We start from the raw sequence: 15592 nt of genomic DNA, 5'->3' as shown, positions 1-15592 counted from the left end.
TGTCCTCTGGTCCTAGACTCCCCCACTACAGAAAACATCCTCTCCACATCCACTCTATCTGTGTCCTCTGGTCCTGGACTCCCCCACCATAGGGAACATCCTGTCCACTTCCACTCTATCTGTGTCCTCTGGTCCCAGACTCCCCCACTACAGGAAACATCCTCTCCACATCCACTCTATCTGTGTCCTCTGGTCCTAGACTCCCCCACTATAGGAAACATCCTCTCCACAGCCACTCTATCTGTGTCCTCTGGTCCTAGACTCCCCACTATAGGAAACATCCTCTCCACATCCACTCTATCTGTGTCCTCTGGTCTGAGACTCCCCCACTATAGGAAACATCCTCTCCACATCCACTCTATCTGTGTCCTCTGGTCCTAGACTCCCCCACTACAGGAAACATCCTCTCCACATCCACTCTATCTGTGTCCTCTGGTCCTAGACTCTCCCACAACAGGAAACATCCTCCCCACATCCACTCTATCTGTGTCCTCTGGTCCTAGACTCCCCCACTACAGGAAACATCCTCTCCCCGTCCACTCTATCTGTGTCCTCTGGTCCTGGACTCCCCCACAACAGGAAACATCCTCTCCACATCCACTCTATCTGTGTCCTCTGGTCCTAGACTCCCCCACTACAGGAAACATCCTCTCCACACCCACTGTATCTGTGTCCTCTGGTCCTAGACTCCCCCACTATAGAAAACATCCTCTCCACATCCACTCTATCTGTGTCCTCTGGTCCTAGACTCCCCCACTACAGGAAACATCCACTCCACATCCACTCTATCTGTGTCCTCTGGTCCTAGACTCCCCCACTATAGGAAACATCCTCTCCACAGCCACTCTATCTGTGTCCTCTGGTCCTGGACTCCCCCACTATAGGAAACATCCTCTCCACATCCACTCTATCTGTGTCCTCTGGTCCTAGACTCCCCCACTACAGGAAACATCCACTCCACATCCACTCTATCTGTGTCCTCTGGTCCTAGACTCCTCCCACTACAGGAAACATCCACTCCACATCCACTCTATCTGTGTCCTCTGGTCCTAGACTCCCCCACTATAGGAAACATCCTCTCCACAGCCACTCTATCTGTGTCCTCTGGTCCTGGACTCCCCCACTATAGGAAACATCCTCTCCACATCCACTCTATCTGTGTCCTCTGGTCCTAGACTCCCCCACTACAGGAAACATCCTCTCCACATCCACTCTATCTGTGTCCTCTGGTCCTAGACTCCCAACTACAGGAAACATCCTCTCAACATCCACTCTGTGTCCTCTGGTCCTAGACTCCCCCACTATAGGAAACATCCTCTCCACATCCACTCTATCTGTGTCCTCTGGTCCTAGACTCCCCACTACAGGAAACCTCTTCTCCACATCCACTCTGTCTGCGTCCTCTGGTCCTAAACTCCCCCACTACAGGAAACATCCTCTCCACATCCACTCTATCTGTGTCCTCTGGTCCCAGACTCCCCCACTACAGGAAACATCCTCTCCACATCCACTCTACCTGCGTCCTCTGGTCCTAGACTCCCCCACTACAGAAAACATCCTCTCCACATCCACTCTATCTGTGTCCTCTGGTCCCAGACTCCCCCACTACAGGAAACATCCTCTCCACGTCCACTCTATCTGTGTCCTCTGGTCCCAGACTCCCCCACAAGAGGAAACATCCTCTCCACATCCACTCAATCTGTGTCCCTCTGGTCCCAGACTCCCCAACAATAGGAAACATCCTCTCCACATCCACTCTATCTGTGTCCTCTGGTCCCAGACTCCCCCCACTACAGGGAAACTTCCTTTCCACATCCACTCTATCTGTGTCCTCTGGTCCTAAACTCCCCCACTATAGGAAACATCCTCTCCACGTCCACTCTATCTGTGTCCTCTGTTCCTAGACTCCCCACCACAGGAAACATCCTCTCCACATCCACTCTATCTGTGTCCTCTGGTCATAGACTCCCCCACTACAGGAAACATCCTCTCCACATCCACTCTATCTGTGTCCTCTGGTCCGAGACTCCCCCACTACAGGAAACATCCTCTTCACATCCACTCTATCTGTGTCCTCTGGTCCTAGACTCCCCCACTACAGGAAACATCCTCTCCACATCCACTCTATCTGTGTCCTCTGGTCCGAGACTCCCCCACTACAGGAAACATCCTCTTCACGTCCACTCTATCTGTGTCCTCTGGTCCTAGACTCCCCCAGAATGGGAAACATCCTTCTCCACATCCACTCTATCTGCGTCCTCTGGTCTGAAACTCCCCCACTACAGGAAACATCCTCTCCACATCTACTCTGTGTCCTCTGGTCCTAGACTCCACCACCATAGGAAACATCCTCTCCACTTCCACTCTACCTGTGTCCTCTGGTCCTAAACTCCCCCACTATAGGAAACATCCTCTCCACGGCCACTCTATCTGTGACCTCTGGTCCCAGACTCCCCCACTACAGGAAACATCCTCTCCACATCCACTCTATCTGTGTCCTCTGTTCCTAGACTCCCCCACCACAGGAAACATCCTCTCCACATCCACTTTATCTGTGTCCTCTGGTCCCAGACTCCCCCCACTACAGGAAACATCCTCTCCACATCTACTCTATCTGTGCCCTCTGGTCCTAGACTCCCCTCACTACAGGAAACACCCTCTCTACATCCACTCTATGTCCTCTGGTCCTAGACTCCCAACTATAGGAAACATCCTTTCCACATCCACTCTATCTGTGTCCTCTGGTCCTAGACTCCCCAACTACAGGAAACAACCTCTCCACACCCACTCTACCTGTGTCCTCTGGTCCGACACTCCCCCACTATAGGAAACATCCTCTCCACATCCACTCTATCTGTGTCCTCTGGTCCGACACTCCCCCACTATAGGAAACATCCTCTCCACATCCACTCTATCTGTGTCTTCTGGTCCTAGACCTCCCCACTACAGGAAACCTCTTCTCCACATCCACTCTATGTGTCCTCTGGTCCCAGACTCCCCCACTACAGGAAACATCCTCTCCACATCCACTCTACCTGCGTCCTCTGGTGCTAGACTCCCCCACTACAGAAAACATCCTCTCCACATCCACTCTATCTGTGTCCTCTGGTCCCAGACTCCCCCACTACAGGAAACATCCTCTCCACATCCACTCTATCTGTGTCCTCTGGTCCTGGACTCCCCCACCATAGGAAACATCCTCTCCACTTCCACTCTATCTGTGTCCTCTGGTCCCAGACTCCCCCCACTACAGGAAACTTCCTTTCCCACATCCACTCTATCTGTGTCCTCTGGTCCTAAACTCCCCCACTATAGGAAACATCCTCTCCACGTCCACTCTATCTGTGTCCTCTGGTCCTAGACTCCCCCACTATAGGAAACATCCTCTCCACATCCACTCTATCTGTGTCCCTCTGGTCCTAGACACCCCCCACGATAGCAAACATCCTCTCCACATCCACTCCATCTGTGTCCTCTGGTCCTAGACTCCCCCACTACAGGAAACATCCTCTCCACATCCACTCTGTGTCCTCTGGTCCGACACTCCCCCACTATAGGAAACATCCTCTCCATATCCACTCTATCTGTGTCCTCTGGTCCCAGACTCCCCCACTACAGGAAACATCCTCTCCACATCCACTCTATCTGCGTCCTCTAGTCCTAGACTCCCCCACTACAGAAAACATCCTCTCCACATCCACTCTATCTGTGTCCTCTGGTCCTGGACTCCCCCACCATAGGGAACATCCTGTCCACTTCCACTCTATCTGTGTCCTCTGGTCCCAGAGTCCCTCACTACAGGAAACATCCTCTCCACATCCACTCTATCTGTGTCCTCTGGTCCCAGACTCCCCCACTATAGAAAACATCCTCTCGACATCCACTCTATCTGTGTCCTCTGGTCCTGGACTCCCCAACTATAGGAAACATCCTCTCCACATCCACTCTATCTGTGTCCTCTGGGCCTAGACTCCCCCACTATAGGAAACATCCACTCCACAGCCACTCTATCTGTGTCCTCTGGTCCTAGACTCCCCCACTACAGGAAACATCCTCTCCACATCCACTCTATCTGTGTCCTCTGGTCCTAGACTCCCCCACTATAGGAAACATCCTCTCCACAGCCACTCTATCTGTGTCCTCTGGTCCTAGACTCCCCCACTACAGGAAACATCCTCTCCACATCCACTTTATCTGTGTCCTCTGGTCCTAGACTCCCCCACTACAGGAAACATCCTCTCCACATCCACTCTGTGTCCTCTGGTCCGACACTCCCCCACTATAGGAAACATCCTCTCCATATCCACTCTATCTGTGTCCTCTGGTCCCAGACTCCCCCACAACAGGAAACATCTTCTCCACATCCACTCTATCTGTGTCCTCTGGTCCTAGACTCCCCCACTACAGAAAACATCCTCTCCACATCCACTCTATCTGTGTCCTCTGGTCCTGGACTCCCCACCATAGGGAACATCCTGTCCACTTCCACTCTATCTGTGTCCTCTGGTCCCAGAGTCCCCCACTACAGGAAACATCCTCTCCACATCCACTCTATCTGTGTCCTCTGGTCTAGACTCCCCCACTATAGGAAACATCCTCTCCACAGCCACTCTATCTGTGTCCTCTGGTCCTAGACTCCCCCACTATAGGAAACATCCTCTCCACATCCACTCTATCTGTGTCCTCTGGTCTGAGACTCCCCCACTATAGGAAACATCCTCTCCACATCCACTCTATCTGTGTCCTCTGGTCCTAGACTCCCCCACTACAGGAAACATCCTCTCCACATCCACTCTATCTGTGTCCTCTGGTCCTAGACTCTCCCACAACAGGAAACATCCTCCCCACATCCACTCTATCTGTGTCCTCTGGTCCTAGACTCCCCCACTACAGGAAACATCCTCTCCCCGTCCACTCTATCTGTGTCCTCTGGTCCTAGACTCCCCCACTATAGGAAACATCCTCTCCACAGCCACTCTATCTGTGTCCTCTGGTCCTGGACTCCCCCACTATAGGAAACATCCTCTCCACATCCACTCTATCTGTGTCCTCTGGTCCTAGACTCCCCCACTACAGGAAACATCCTCTCCACATCCACTCTATCTGTGTCCTCTGGTCCTAGACTCCCCCACTATAGGAAACATCCTCTCCACATCCACTCTATCTGTGTCCTCTGGTCCTAGACACCCCCACGATAGCAAACATCCTCTCCACATCCACTCTATCTGTGTCCTCTGGTCCTCGACTCCCCCACTACAGGAAACATCCTCTCCACATCCACTCTGTCTGTGTCCTCTGGTCCGAGACTCCCCCACTATAGGAAACATCCTCTCCACATCCACTCTGTGTCCTCTGGTCCGACACTCCCCCACTATAGGAAACATCCTCTCCCATATCCACTCTATCTGTGTCCTCTGGTCCCAGACTCCCCCACTACAGGAAACATCCTCTCCAAATCCACTCTATCTGTGTCCTCTGGTCCCAGACTCGCCCACTACAGGAAACATCCTCTCCACATCCACTCTATCTGCGTCCTCTAGTCCTAGACTCCCCCCACTACAGAAAACATCCTCTCCACATCCACTCTATCTGTGTCCTCTGGTCCTGGACTCCCCCACTGCAGGAAACATCCTCTCCACATCCACTCTATCTGTGTCCTCTGGTCCTAGACTCCCCCACTATAGGAAACATCCTCTCCACAGCCACTCTATCTGTGTCCTGTGGTCCTAGACTCCCCCACTACAGGAAACATCCTCTCCCACATCCACTCTGTGTCCTCTGGTCCGACACTCCCCCACTATAGGAAACATCCTCTCCATATCCACTCTATCTGTGTCCTCTGGTCCCAGACTCCCCCACTGCAGGAAACATCCTCTCCACATCCACTCTATCTGCGTCCTCTGGTCCTGGACTCCCCCACCATAGGGAACATCCTGTCCACTTCCACTCTATCTGTGTCCTCTGGTCCTAGACTCCCCCACTATAGGAAACATCCTCTCCACAGCCACTCTATCTGTGTCCTCTGGTCCTAGGACTCCCCCACTATAGGAAACATCCTCTCCACATCCACTCTATCTGTGTCCTCTGGTCTGAGACTCCCCCCACTATAGGAAACATCCTCCCCACATCCACTCTATCTGTGTCCTCTGGTCCTAGACTCCCCCCACTACAGGAAACATCCTCTCCCCGTCCACTCTATCTGTGTCCTCTGGTCCCAGACTCCCCCACTACAGGAAACATCCTCTCCACATCCACTCTATCTCCGGCTTTCAACATTTGATAGGTTTCACTGAGGTTCTAACCTCCCCCCCGCCCCATTCTTGAAAACTCCTGTGAGTACAAGCCCAGAACCATCAAAATACCAATCAAATGTTAACCCTTCCATTCCTGGGATAATTTTCGCGAATCTCCCTTGAACCCTCTCCAGTTTCGGCGCATCCTTTCTCAGATATGGGGTCCACCAGAGTTTTATAAAGCCCCCACATTGCAGCCTTGCGTTTATATTTCTCGACCTCCAGAAATGAACACTAACCTCGCATTTCCCTTCCTCACCCGCCAACACGAGCCTGCAAATTTACCTTTACGGGAACCTCGCACGAGGACTCCCGGCGTTCTTTTGCAGCTGAGATTTTTGAATTTTCTCCCCCACTTCGCAAACCGCCTGCGCTTTTCTTTCTCCCGCCAAAGCGCACCACCGTAAACCTTCCGACATTACTGTTGTTCTTATCCAAGTCTTCCTCAAAACTGCCTCCGCTCATCTTCCCTCCACTCGCCTGCAAGTCACTCCTGCTTGGCTCCCCCGACCAGGGTCACGTGAAGCCCAGAGGGCAGACGGTGCAGAACCACAGGCACTGATGACAATCGCTGAACAGTATTGATAATGGCTGGGTGGTGGTTTGTGTTCGCACATGGCCAAGCGGTTAAGGTGTTCGTCTAGTGATCTGAAGGTCGTGAGTTCGAGCCTTGGTTGAGGAAGCGTGTTGTGTCCTTGAGCAAGGCACTTAACCACACATTGCTCTGCGACGACACCGGTGCCAAGCTGTATGGGTCCTAATGCCCTTCCCTTGAACAACATCGGTCTCGTGGAGAGGGGAGACTTACAGCATGGGCAACTGCCGGTCTTCCATACAACCTTGCCCAGGCCTGCGCCCTGGAGAGTGAAGACTTTCCAGGGGCAGATCTATGGTCTCACAAGACTAACGGATGCCTTTGTTGAAGAGATTCACCAGGACGCTGCCTGGATTAGAGAGGGTGCAGAGGAGATTGACCAGGACGCTGCCTGGATTAGAGAGGGTGCAGAGGAGATTGACCAGGACGCTGCCTGGATTAGAGAGGGTGCAGGGTAGATTCACCAGTATGCTGCCTGGATTAGAGAGGGTGCAGAGGAGATTGACCGGGACACTGCCTGGATTAGAGAGGGGTGCAGAGGAGATTGACCGGGACGCTGCCTGGATTAGAGAGGGTGCAGGGGAGATTGACCGGGACGCTGCCTGGATTAGAGAGGGTGCAGGGGAGATTGACCGGGACGCTGCCTGGATTGGAGAGGGTGCAGAGGGGATTCACCAGGATGCTGCCTGGATTAGAGAGCATGTCAGTGAGGCTGGAGAGACAACTGACCTCCAGGAAAGCCTGGCAGCTCACAAGGCTGGCAACCTTGCGGGCAGCAGTTGCAGGAGGGCACCAGTCCAGCTACGACTGAACACGAAGAGCAATACCCCCAGAGTCTCCCTGGGGGGTGGGGGGAAGAGGATGAGAGACTGAACAGGACGGTCATACCGGCAATGGCCAGGACAGGAAACACGACGAGGAAGCTTCCTCTGATATCCCCTTGAACTTCCCACCCCTTACCTAAAAGCCATGTCCTCTTGTATTGAGCAGTGGTGCCCTGGGGAAGAGGCGCTGGCTGTCCACTCTATCTATTCCTCTTATTATCTTGTACACCTCTATCATGTCTCCTCTCATCCTCCTTCTCTCCAAAGAGTAAAGCCCCAGCTCCCTTAATCTCTGATCATAATGCATACTCTCTAAACCAGGCAGCATCCTGGTAAATCTCCTCTGTACCCTTTCCAATGCTTCCACATCCTTCCTATAGTGAGGCGACCAGAACTGGACTCAATACTCCAAGTGTGGCCTAACCAGAGTTTTATAGAGCTGCATCATTACATCGCAACTCTTAAACTCTATTCCTCGACTTATGAACGCTAACACCCCATAAGCTTTCTTAACTACCCTATCCACCTGTGAGGCAACTTTCAGGGATTTGTGGACATGTACCCCCAGATCCCTCTGCTCCTCCACACTACCAAGTATCCTGCCATTTACTTTGTACTCTGCCTTGGGAATTTGTCCTTCCAGAGTGTACCACCTCACACTTCTCCGGGTTAAACTCCGTCTGCCACTTCTCAGCCCACTTCTGCATCCTATCAATGTCTCTCTGCAATCTTCGACAGTCCTCTACACTATCTACAACACCACCAACCTTTGTGTCGTCTGCAAACTTGCCAACCCACGCTTCTACCCCGACATCCAGGTTGTTAATAAAAATCACGAACAGTAGAGGTGCCAGAACAGATCCTTGTGGGACACCACTAGTCACAATCCTCCAATCTTTAGGACGATTTCTCTCCTGGATGTGGAATGTAAGATTTTCTTTTCCGTGCTCGCACGAAGGCCGTCTTCTCACATGACGCAGAACCGCTATATCAACACATTCATCCAGAAAGGCGGTATTCCAGGCTTTTCGGGGTGTCTGGAACGCACCTCAATGATTTGCCATTTGATCCGGGAGGCCAAGCAGAAAAAAGCTGACCTAACAGTTGTCTGGTTAGACCTGGCGAGCGCCTACAGGTCTATTCCACGTGACCTCATCCTAGAAGGACTCGACCACTACTACATCCCAGTGGCTATTCGAGACATGATCACCAGCTACCTAGGAGGATTCAAACTCAGATTTACATCAGCCCATTTCACAACAAGTTGGCAGGACCTCTAGAAGGGGATTCCGACAGGGTGCACCATCTCCCCCAGCCTACTTATTATGGAATGAACCTCCTGTTATCAGCAGCAGAACACGTAACCCGCAGCCCGACATTGGGGTCGGGGCATTGTTCAGCCGGCTCTACGAGGATTCATGGACGAGATCACTATAACGACTGTGTCACATGTCCAAGCAAGATGGGTATTGGAAACCCTGGGTAATGTAGCCAGTTGGGAGAGGATGTCCTTCAAGGCCAAGAAGTCCAGGTGTATGGTGATCAGGAAGGGCAAAGTTACGAGCAAGTTTAGCCCCCAGGTTCGGGGTGAGGTCATCCCTCCCATCGAAGATAACCCGATAAAACGCGTGGGGAGGTGGTTTAATGCGTCACTGGCACAGATGGGGCCGATGTCACCGACGCCGTGAAGCAGACAGAGGAATGGCTGAAGAAGATCGACAAATCCGGACTTTCGGGTAAATTCAAGCCCTGGCTGTACCAATACGGCATTCTGCCCAGGCTTCTCGGGCTCGTCACACTTTATGAGTTCCCCATGACCGCCGTAGAGGGCATCGAGAGGAGAACCAACAAGCACCTGTGGAGATGGTTGAGAGTTCCTCCAAGCTTCTCTTCAGTGGGCCTCTACATTCGTTCTGAGCAACTGCAGCTTCCCCTGTCATCTGTTGTGGAGGAATTCAAGGTGGCAAAGTGCAGAGCCTTATTAAGCTTGAGAGATTCCAATGACGTCTTGGTAATTACAACCAGATCTGGGCGCGAGTGGGGCAGCCAACGCAGCTGTGGGGGAGGCAGTGTGCTCTCTGAAGCTGCCAGATATCATCGGCAAGCCCTGCGTCCAGCGGCAAGGCCTCGGCTCCATTCGCTTCAGCAGTGGGGAAACGCAAGCATAAGGAAACAGGCGAGACGCGACACAGGCAGAAAGTACGGATCCGCGAGGAAGAGAAACAGATGTCAAAGGCAGTGGAACAAGGGTGCCTGGGCAAAATGGGATCTGCCCCAAAGCGCAAGATCTCATGGGCAGAGTTATGGAGACTGGAGCTCTTCCGTATGGAGACTGGAGATCTTGCGATCCGTGTGTGACACCCTTCCTTCACCATTACATCTGTACACATGGGGGATGTGAGAGGACCCGAACTGTAAGCTCTGTGGACACTGGCTCGTATACTGTCTGGGTGTAAAACAGCTCTAACTCAAGGACGGTATAGGTGGCGCCATGATAAGGTGCTTCTGGCTCTTGCTGGCACACTAGAGCGGGAGAGATACATGAAGAGGACGGCTGGCACAGATTTGAGGAAGGCCATCACCTTCATCAAAGAGGGAGCCAGGCCTTTCGTAACCAAACAACCAAAGCCCAATCTGCTGCTAACGGCCAGGTCCTGGGAGATGAGGGTCAATGCGGGAAGGAGGTTGCAGTTCCCGGATGTGGTGCACACAACCCTACGCCCGGGACATTGTACTGTGGTCAACGGAAGACAAGAAAATAATTCTGGTTGAGTTGACTGTGCCATGGGAGGAGGGATGGGAAGAGGCCCACGAGAGAAAGGCCTTGAAGTACCCAGCCCTTAGTGCAGGAGTGTGAAGACAAGGATGGCAGGCATGGTTGTTCCCTGTGGAGATCGGCTGCAGAGGTTCCCCAGCCAAATCAGCATGGCGGCTGTTGTCAGCTCTGGGCCTGGACCAAAGGAGCAGAAAACAAGCAGCTCGTAGGATGGGGGAAGAGGCAGAACGAGCCTCTGGTTGGATTTGGAGCAGGCGAGCTGGCAGCCAGGAGCAGACGGGCAGTGATTTGGCCACCAACTGGAGAGCGTTGCGGTTGAGGGGCGAGACACTCGGTGAAGGCTGGGGAACCACCTGGTGACACCCGCTCCCGGCTGAAGGCCACGGTTACCTTGTGAGGTAGCTGGAGAACGCACCCCAACAGGTGTATGTAACAAGTGAAGATCGTGCTGCCAGTGGACACCTCAACTTCCCCAAAATAAACTGCTGGTCTCCCATACAAACCTGCCCAGGCCTGCGCCCTGGAATCCTTCCAAGGCGCAAATTCATGCTCCCATGAGATGAACGGGCGCCTACGGGGGGGGGGGGGGGTATCAACCTTCCTGTATGACCATTCCTGCCTGTGGCCATCAAACTTTACAACTCCTCCCTTGGAGGGTCAGACACCCTGAGCCAATAGGCTGGTCCTGGACTTATTTACATATTACTATTTAACTATTTATGGTTTCATTACCATTTAATTATTTATGGTGCAACTGTAACGAAACCAATTCCCCCCCCCCGGGATCAATAAAGTACGACTATGACTACGACCGCTTCTGTGGAAAATCCGACCGCCAACAATCACGGCCGCGTCGTACAACACAGCACCGAACGAACAAGCTGACTTCCCCCCTCTCCTCTGGGAGGCAAGATACACGGGGGGGGGGGAAAGAGACGGCCCCCTCACGCAAGCCCCCACCCCCAGCCCCCCCCCCCGCCCCCACCACCCCACTCACTTGATGCCAAGGCCATCCTTTTCCTTGAAGATCAGAGGACTGCGGAGCCCGTCTCGCTGGATGTACTGGAAGGTGAAATCTGTTGCGTCGGGAAGGAGGGGGAGAGAGGAGTTAGAATGGGGGGGGGGGGGAAGAGTCCGCGCGCTCACCTGCCCCCCCCCGCCACGCTTCCAGTTCTGCTCCCCCCTTCCCACCGTCGTGGGGAGGTGGGTGTCAGAGAGTTACCGAGGAGACCCAGGTGTCCCCCCACTCCCTTCCCCCGAGCAGAAGGGCGGGGCTGCATTTTATTTTGGGGACGCAGGGCCACAGCGCACAGAAACAGGCCCTTCGGCCCATCTGGCCCATGACAGCCCAGATTCCCCGTCCCATTTCCACGGGTGTGGCCCGTATCCCTCTAGACCTTTCCTATCCGTGTCCCTGTCCGAGTGTTGTCAATGTACCTGCCCCGACCACTTCCTCTGGCAGCTCATTCCACAGACAGATCACTCCTATCCCTCTAAACCTTCCCTATCCGTGTCCCTGTCCGAGTGTCGTCAATGTACCTGCCCCGACCACTTCCTCTGGCAGCTCATTCCACAGACAGACCACCCGTATCCCTCTAAACCTTTCCTATCCGTGTCCCTGTCCAAGTGTCGTCAATGTACCTGCCTCGATCACTTCCTCTGGCAGCTCGTTCCACAGACAGACCACCCGTATCCCTCTAAACCTTTCCTATCCGTGTCCCTGTCCGAGTGTCGTCAATGTACCTGCCCCGACCACTCCCTCTGGCAGCTCATTCCACAGACGGACCACCCTCTGGGTGAAAAAAACTGCCCCTTGGTCCGTTATCAAATTTCTTTCCCCCCCCCACCTTAAACCTGTGCCCTCTGGTTCTTGATTCCCCGACCCTGGGGAAAATGTCTGTGCGAATTCACCCCACCTGGTTTTATCACCACCTCCTGGTGGTTTTACACACCTCTGGAAGGTCACTCCTGCACGCCAGGGAATGCAGACCCAACCTGCCCCACCTCTCTCTCCCTTGAGTCCTGTGAATCTCCCTCTGCACCTTCCCAGCTCGACGGCATCTCTCCCACAGCAGGGGGACCGAAACCCAACACCGCACTCACCGACCACCCCAGCACAGCAGAGGAAGACCATGACAACTGTGTACTTCAATGAACTACGCTGTGGTGGGGGTCAGGAACCCCAGCTGATCCCTCTCTCCCTCTCTAACCCCGGGGGGGGGACGGGGCCACGGTGGGGATCAGGAACCCGATCCCCCTCTCTCTCTCTAACCTCTGGGGGGACGGGGCCACGGTGGGGATCAGGAACCCCGGCTGATTCCCCCCTTTCTCTCACACCCGGGGGTGACGGGGCCACGGTGGGGATCAGGAACCCGGGCTGATTCTCCCCTCTCTCTCTCTAACCCCGGGGGTGACGGGGCAACAGTGGGGATCAGGAATCCCAGCTGATTCTCCCCTCTCTCTCTCTAACCCCAGGGGGTGATGGGGCCACGGTGGGGATCAGGAACCCGGGCCGATTCTCCCCTCTCTCTCTCTAACCCCGGGGGGTGACGGGGCCACGGTGGGGATCAGGAACCCCGGCTGATTCTCCTCTCTCTCCAGCCTCGGGTCTGACTGGCCACTGGGCCTTGCTGGGGTGCTGGAATCCGGGCTGACTTTGTTCTGGGCCTTGCTGGGGGGGTGGGGGCCCCACTGTCGGTACCTTTGCCATCCATGAAGCGGACGAAACTTGCACTGTACACGTCACTGGACAGCTTCTCCTCCAGGTCGAACGTCCTCTTGCCTTCGATTTCATCATCCGAGATCCCGTCGTCCTCGTAACGGCGCCTGGTCACGGCTCGCTGTCAGGTTTTTGGGGGGGGGGGGGAGTTGACAAAGAACAGACGGGGTGAGAGAGGGAACGCAGAGGTGAGGGGAGGCGTGTCTGAGACGTGAAGTTACGTGAGGAGAGAGACACAGTCTCACAGACCGCTGCAGTTGAGGGAGGACGGGTGTCAGGGAGAAATGAAGTAGGGGAGGGAGGGGGTGGCAGAGATGGGGAGGGTCGTAGGGGAGGGGGTGGTGGCGTAGACAGGGAGGGATGGAGTGACCAAGACGGGAAGGGTGTAGGGGAGGGAAGGGGTGTAGGACGGGGAGGCGGTAACGGAGACAGGGGTGGTCATAGGGGAGGGAGGGGGTGACGGAGACGGGGAGGGGTGTAGAGGAGGGAGGGGGTGATGGAGATGGAAGGTGTGTAGGACGGGGAGGGGGGTTTAATGGAGACGGGGAGGGTCATAGGGGAAGACAGATGGAAGGAGTGTAGGATGGGGAGGGAGAAGCTGATGGAGACGGGGAGGGTCATAGGGGATGACAGACAGGTAAAGTTGTAGGGGAGGGAGGGGGTGACAGAGATGGGGAGGATGCAGGGGGAGGGAGATGCTGACAGAGACAGGGAGGGGTGTCGGGGAGGGAGGGGTGACGGAGACGCGGAGAAGTGTAGATGAGGGAGGGGGTGACGGAGACGGGGAGGGGTGTAGGGGGGGGAGGGGGGTGGCGGAGACGCGGAGGGGTGTAGGGGAGGGAGGGGGTGACGGAGACGGGGTGGGGTGTAAGGGAGGGAGGGGGTGACGGAGACGGGGAGGGGTGTAGGGGAGGGAGGGGGTGACGGATACGGGGAGTAGGGGAGGGAGGGGTGACAGAGATGGGGAAGGTGCAGGGAAGGAGGAGATTATGGAGAAGGGGAGGGGCATATGAGAAAGGGGTTAAAGGAGACAGGGAGGGGGGAGGGAAGGGAGGGGTGACGGAGATGTGGAGAGCGACAGGCTCACAGAGAGGGTAATGGAAAAAGGGAGAGGAAGGTGATGCCAGAAGCCGGGGGGGGGGGGAGGGCTTTGTAGGCTCACGGAGACGGAGGGGGTGCAGAATTTCAACCCCCACCCCTCCGCCCCAACACTCACCAGCCTCCTACTCCTGCACTCTGGCTCTGCCTCCTTCTCCATTGCGTCTCCCCGCCGGCCGCGGAGGTCCTGGGATCAACACTCCAGGCGGGTCACGATCCTGGCGGGCTGGGCTGGGGGTGGGGGTAGTATTCCCGGAAAGTAAATCCCAGCGGAACGTCTGTCCCTCCAGAGTCGGTCTGCCTCCCCCCCCCCCCGCCCCCGAGTGAGCCGGTCCCTCTCCTGGGGATTCAAGCCAGCCTGGCTGGAGGCAGCAGCACCTCGCTCTCCCCCTCGACGTTTCCCGCCCTACCTTTCTCACCACCCTCCAGCTGTCAGCTCACCTTCCCCTGAGGCTTCAATCAGACCCTCCCCACCCGCCCCTCCGCCACAACCAAATGCTGCCTCCCTCTCTCCAATACCCCCTCACCCACCAAAAGCCCTCTCTCTCCCTCCAATCCTCCCCTGGCTAACCCTCCTCCCCCCAATAAGCTACCTCTCCCTCCAAAGCCCCCTCTCCCCCCTCCAATACCCTACCTCCCCCTGCAAAGCCTCCCCTTCCCGTCTAATACCCTACTCCCCCTGCAAAGCCTCCCCTTCCCCTCCAATACCCTACTTCCCCCTGCAAAGCCTCCCCTTCCCCTCCAATACCCTACTTCCCCCTGCAAAGCCTCCCCTTCCCGTCTAATACCCTAGCTCCCCTTGCAAAGCCTCTCTTCCTCTCCAATAGCCTACCTCTCCCTCCAAAGGCCCCCTCTCCCCCTCCAATACCCTCTCTCCCGCCAAAGCCCCCTCTCCCCCTCTAATACCCTGTCTCTCCCTCCAAAGGTCCCTCTCCCCCTCCAATACCCTGTCTCTCCCTCCAAAGGTCCCTCTCCCCCTCCAATAGCCTACCTCTCCCTCCAAGACCCCCTCTTGCCCTCCAATACCCTACCTCTCCCTCCAAAGCCCCCTCTGCCCCTCCAGCGGGTATCCCCTCCCTCCAAAGCCCCCTTCCCGCCTCTGCTGCCCCTCCAATGGTCCCCTGTCGCCCCCGCTGCCCGCAGTGCCGCCCCTACTGCCCCCTCTCGCCCTCCCCGCCTCGGCCGCCTCTCCCTGCGACACCTTCCCCCTCTCTCCCTCTCTCTGCCTCCACTGCCCCAGGCCGCGGGCTGTGCCGAGCGCAGCGACCCGGGGCCGGGCGGTACGTG

The 15592-nt window shown here is 55.5% G+C and overlaps 1 protein-coding gene across 1 annotated transcript; it reads right to left on the bottom strand.

Annotated features, from left to right (window-relative positions):
* Positions 1-11485: 11485 nt before the first annotated feature.
* LOC140192833 (lysine-specific demethylase 2A-like) lies at positions 11486-14762 on the bottom strand (the record flags this gene model as incomplete). Its single annotated transcript, XM_072250316.1, has 3 exons — positions 14424-14762; positions 13190-13328; positions 11486-11564 (listed from the first exon to the last, which is right to left on the bottom strand). Coding segments are annotated over exons 1-3 (260 nt in total), but the record flags the coding sequence as incomplete, so codon positions are not given.
* Between the last annotated feature and the right edge of the window lie 830 nt (positions 14763-15592).

The sequence above is a fragment of the Mobula birostris genome, unplaced genomic scaffold, assembly GCF_030028105.1.
Source record: "Mobula birostris isolate sMobBir1 unplaced genomic scaffold, sMobBir1.hap1 scaffold_2782, whole genome shotgun sequence".
Taxonomy (NCBI): Eukaryota; Metazoa; Chordata; class Chondrichthyes; order Myliobatiformes; family Myliobatidae; genus Mobula; species Mobula birostris.
The sequence above is the reverse complement of the archived record's forward strand: the minus strand, read 5'-3'. Positions and strand labels throughout refer to the sequence as shown.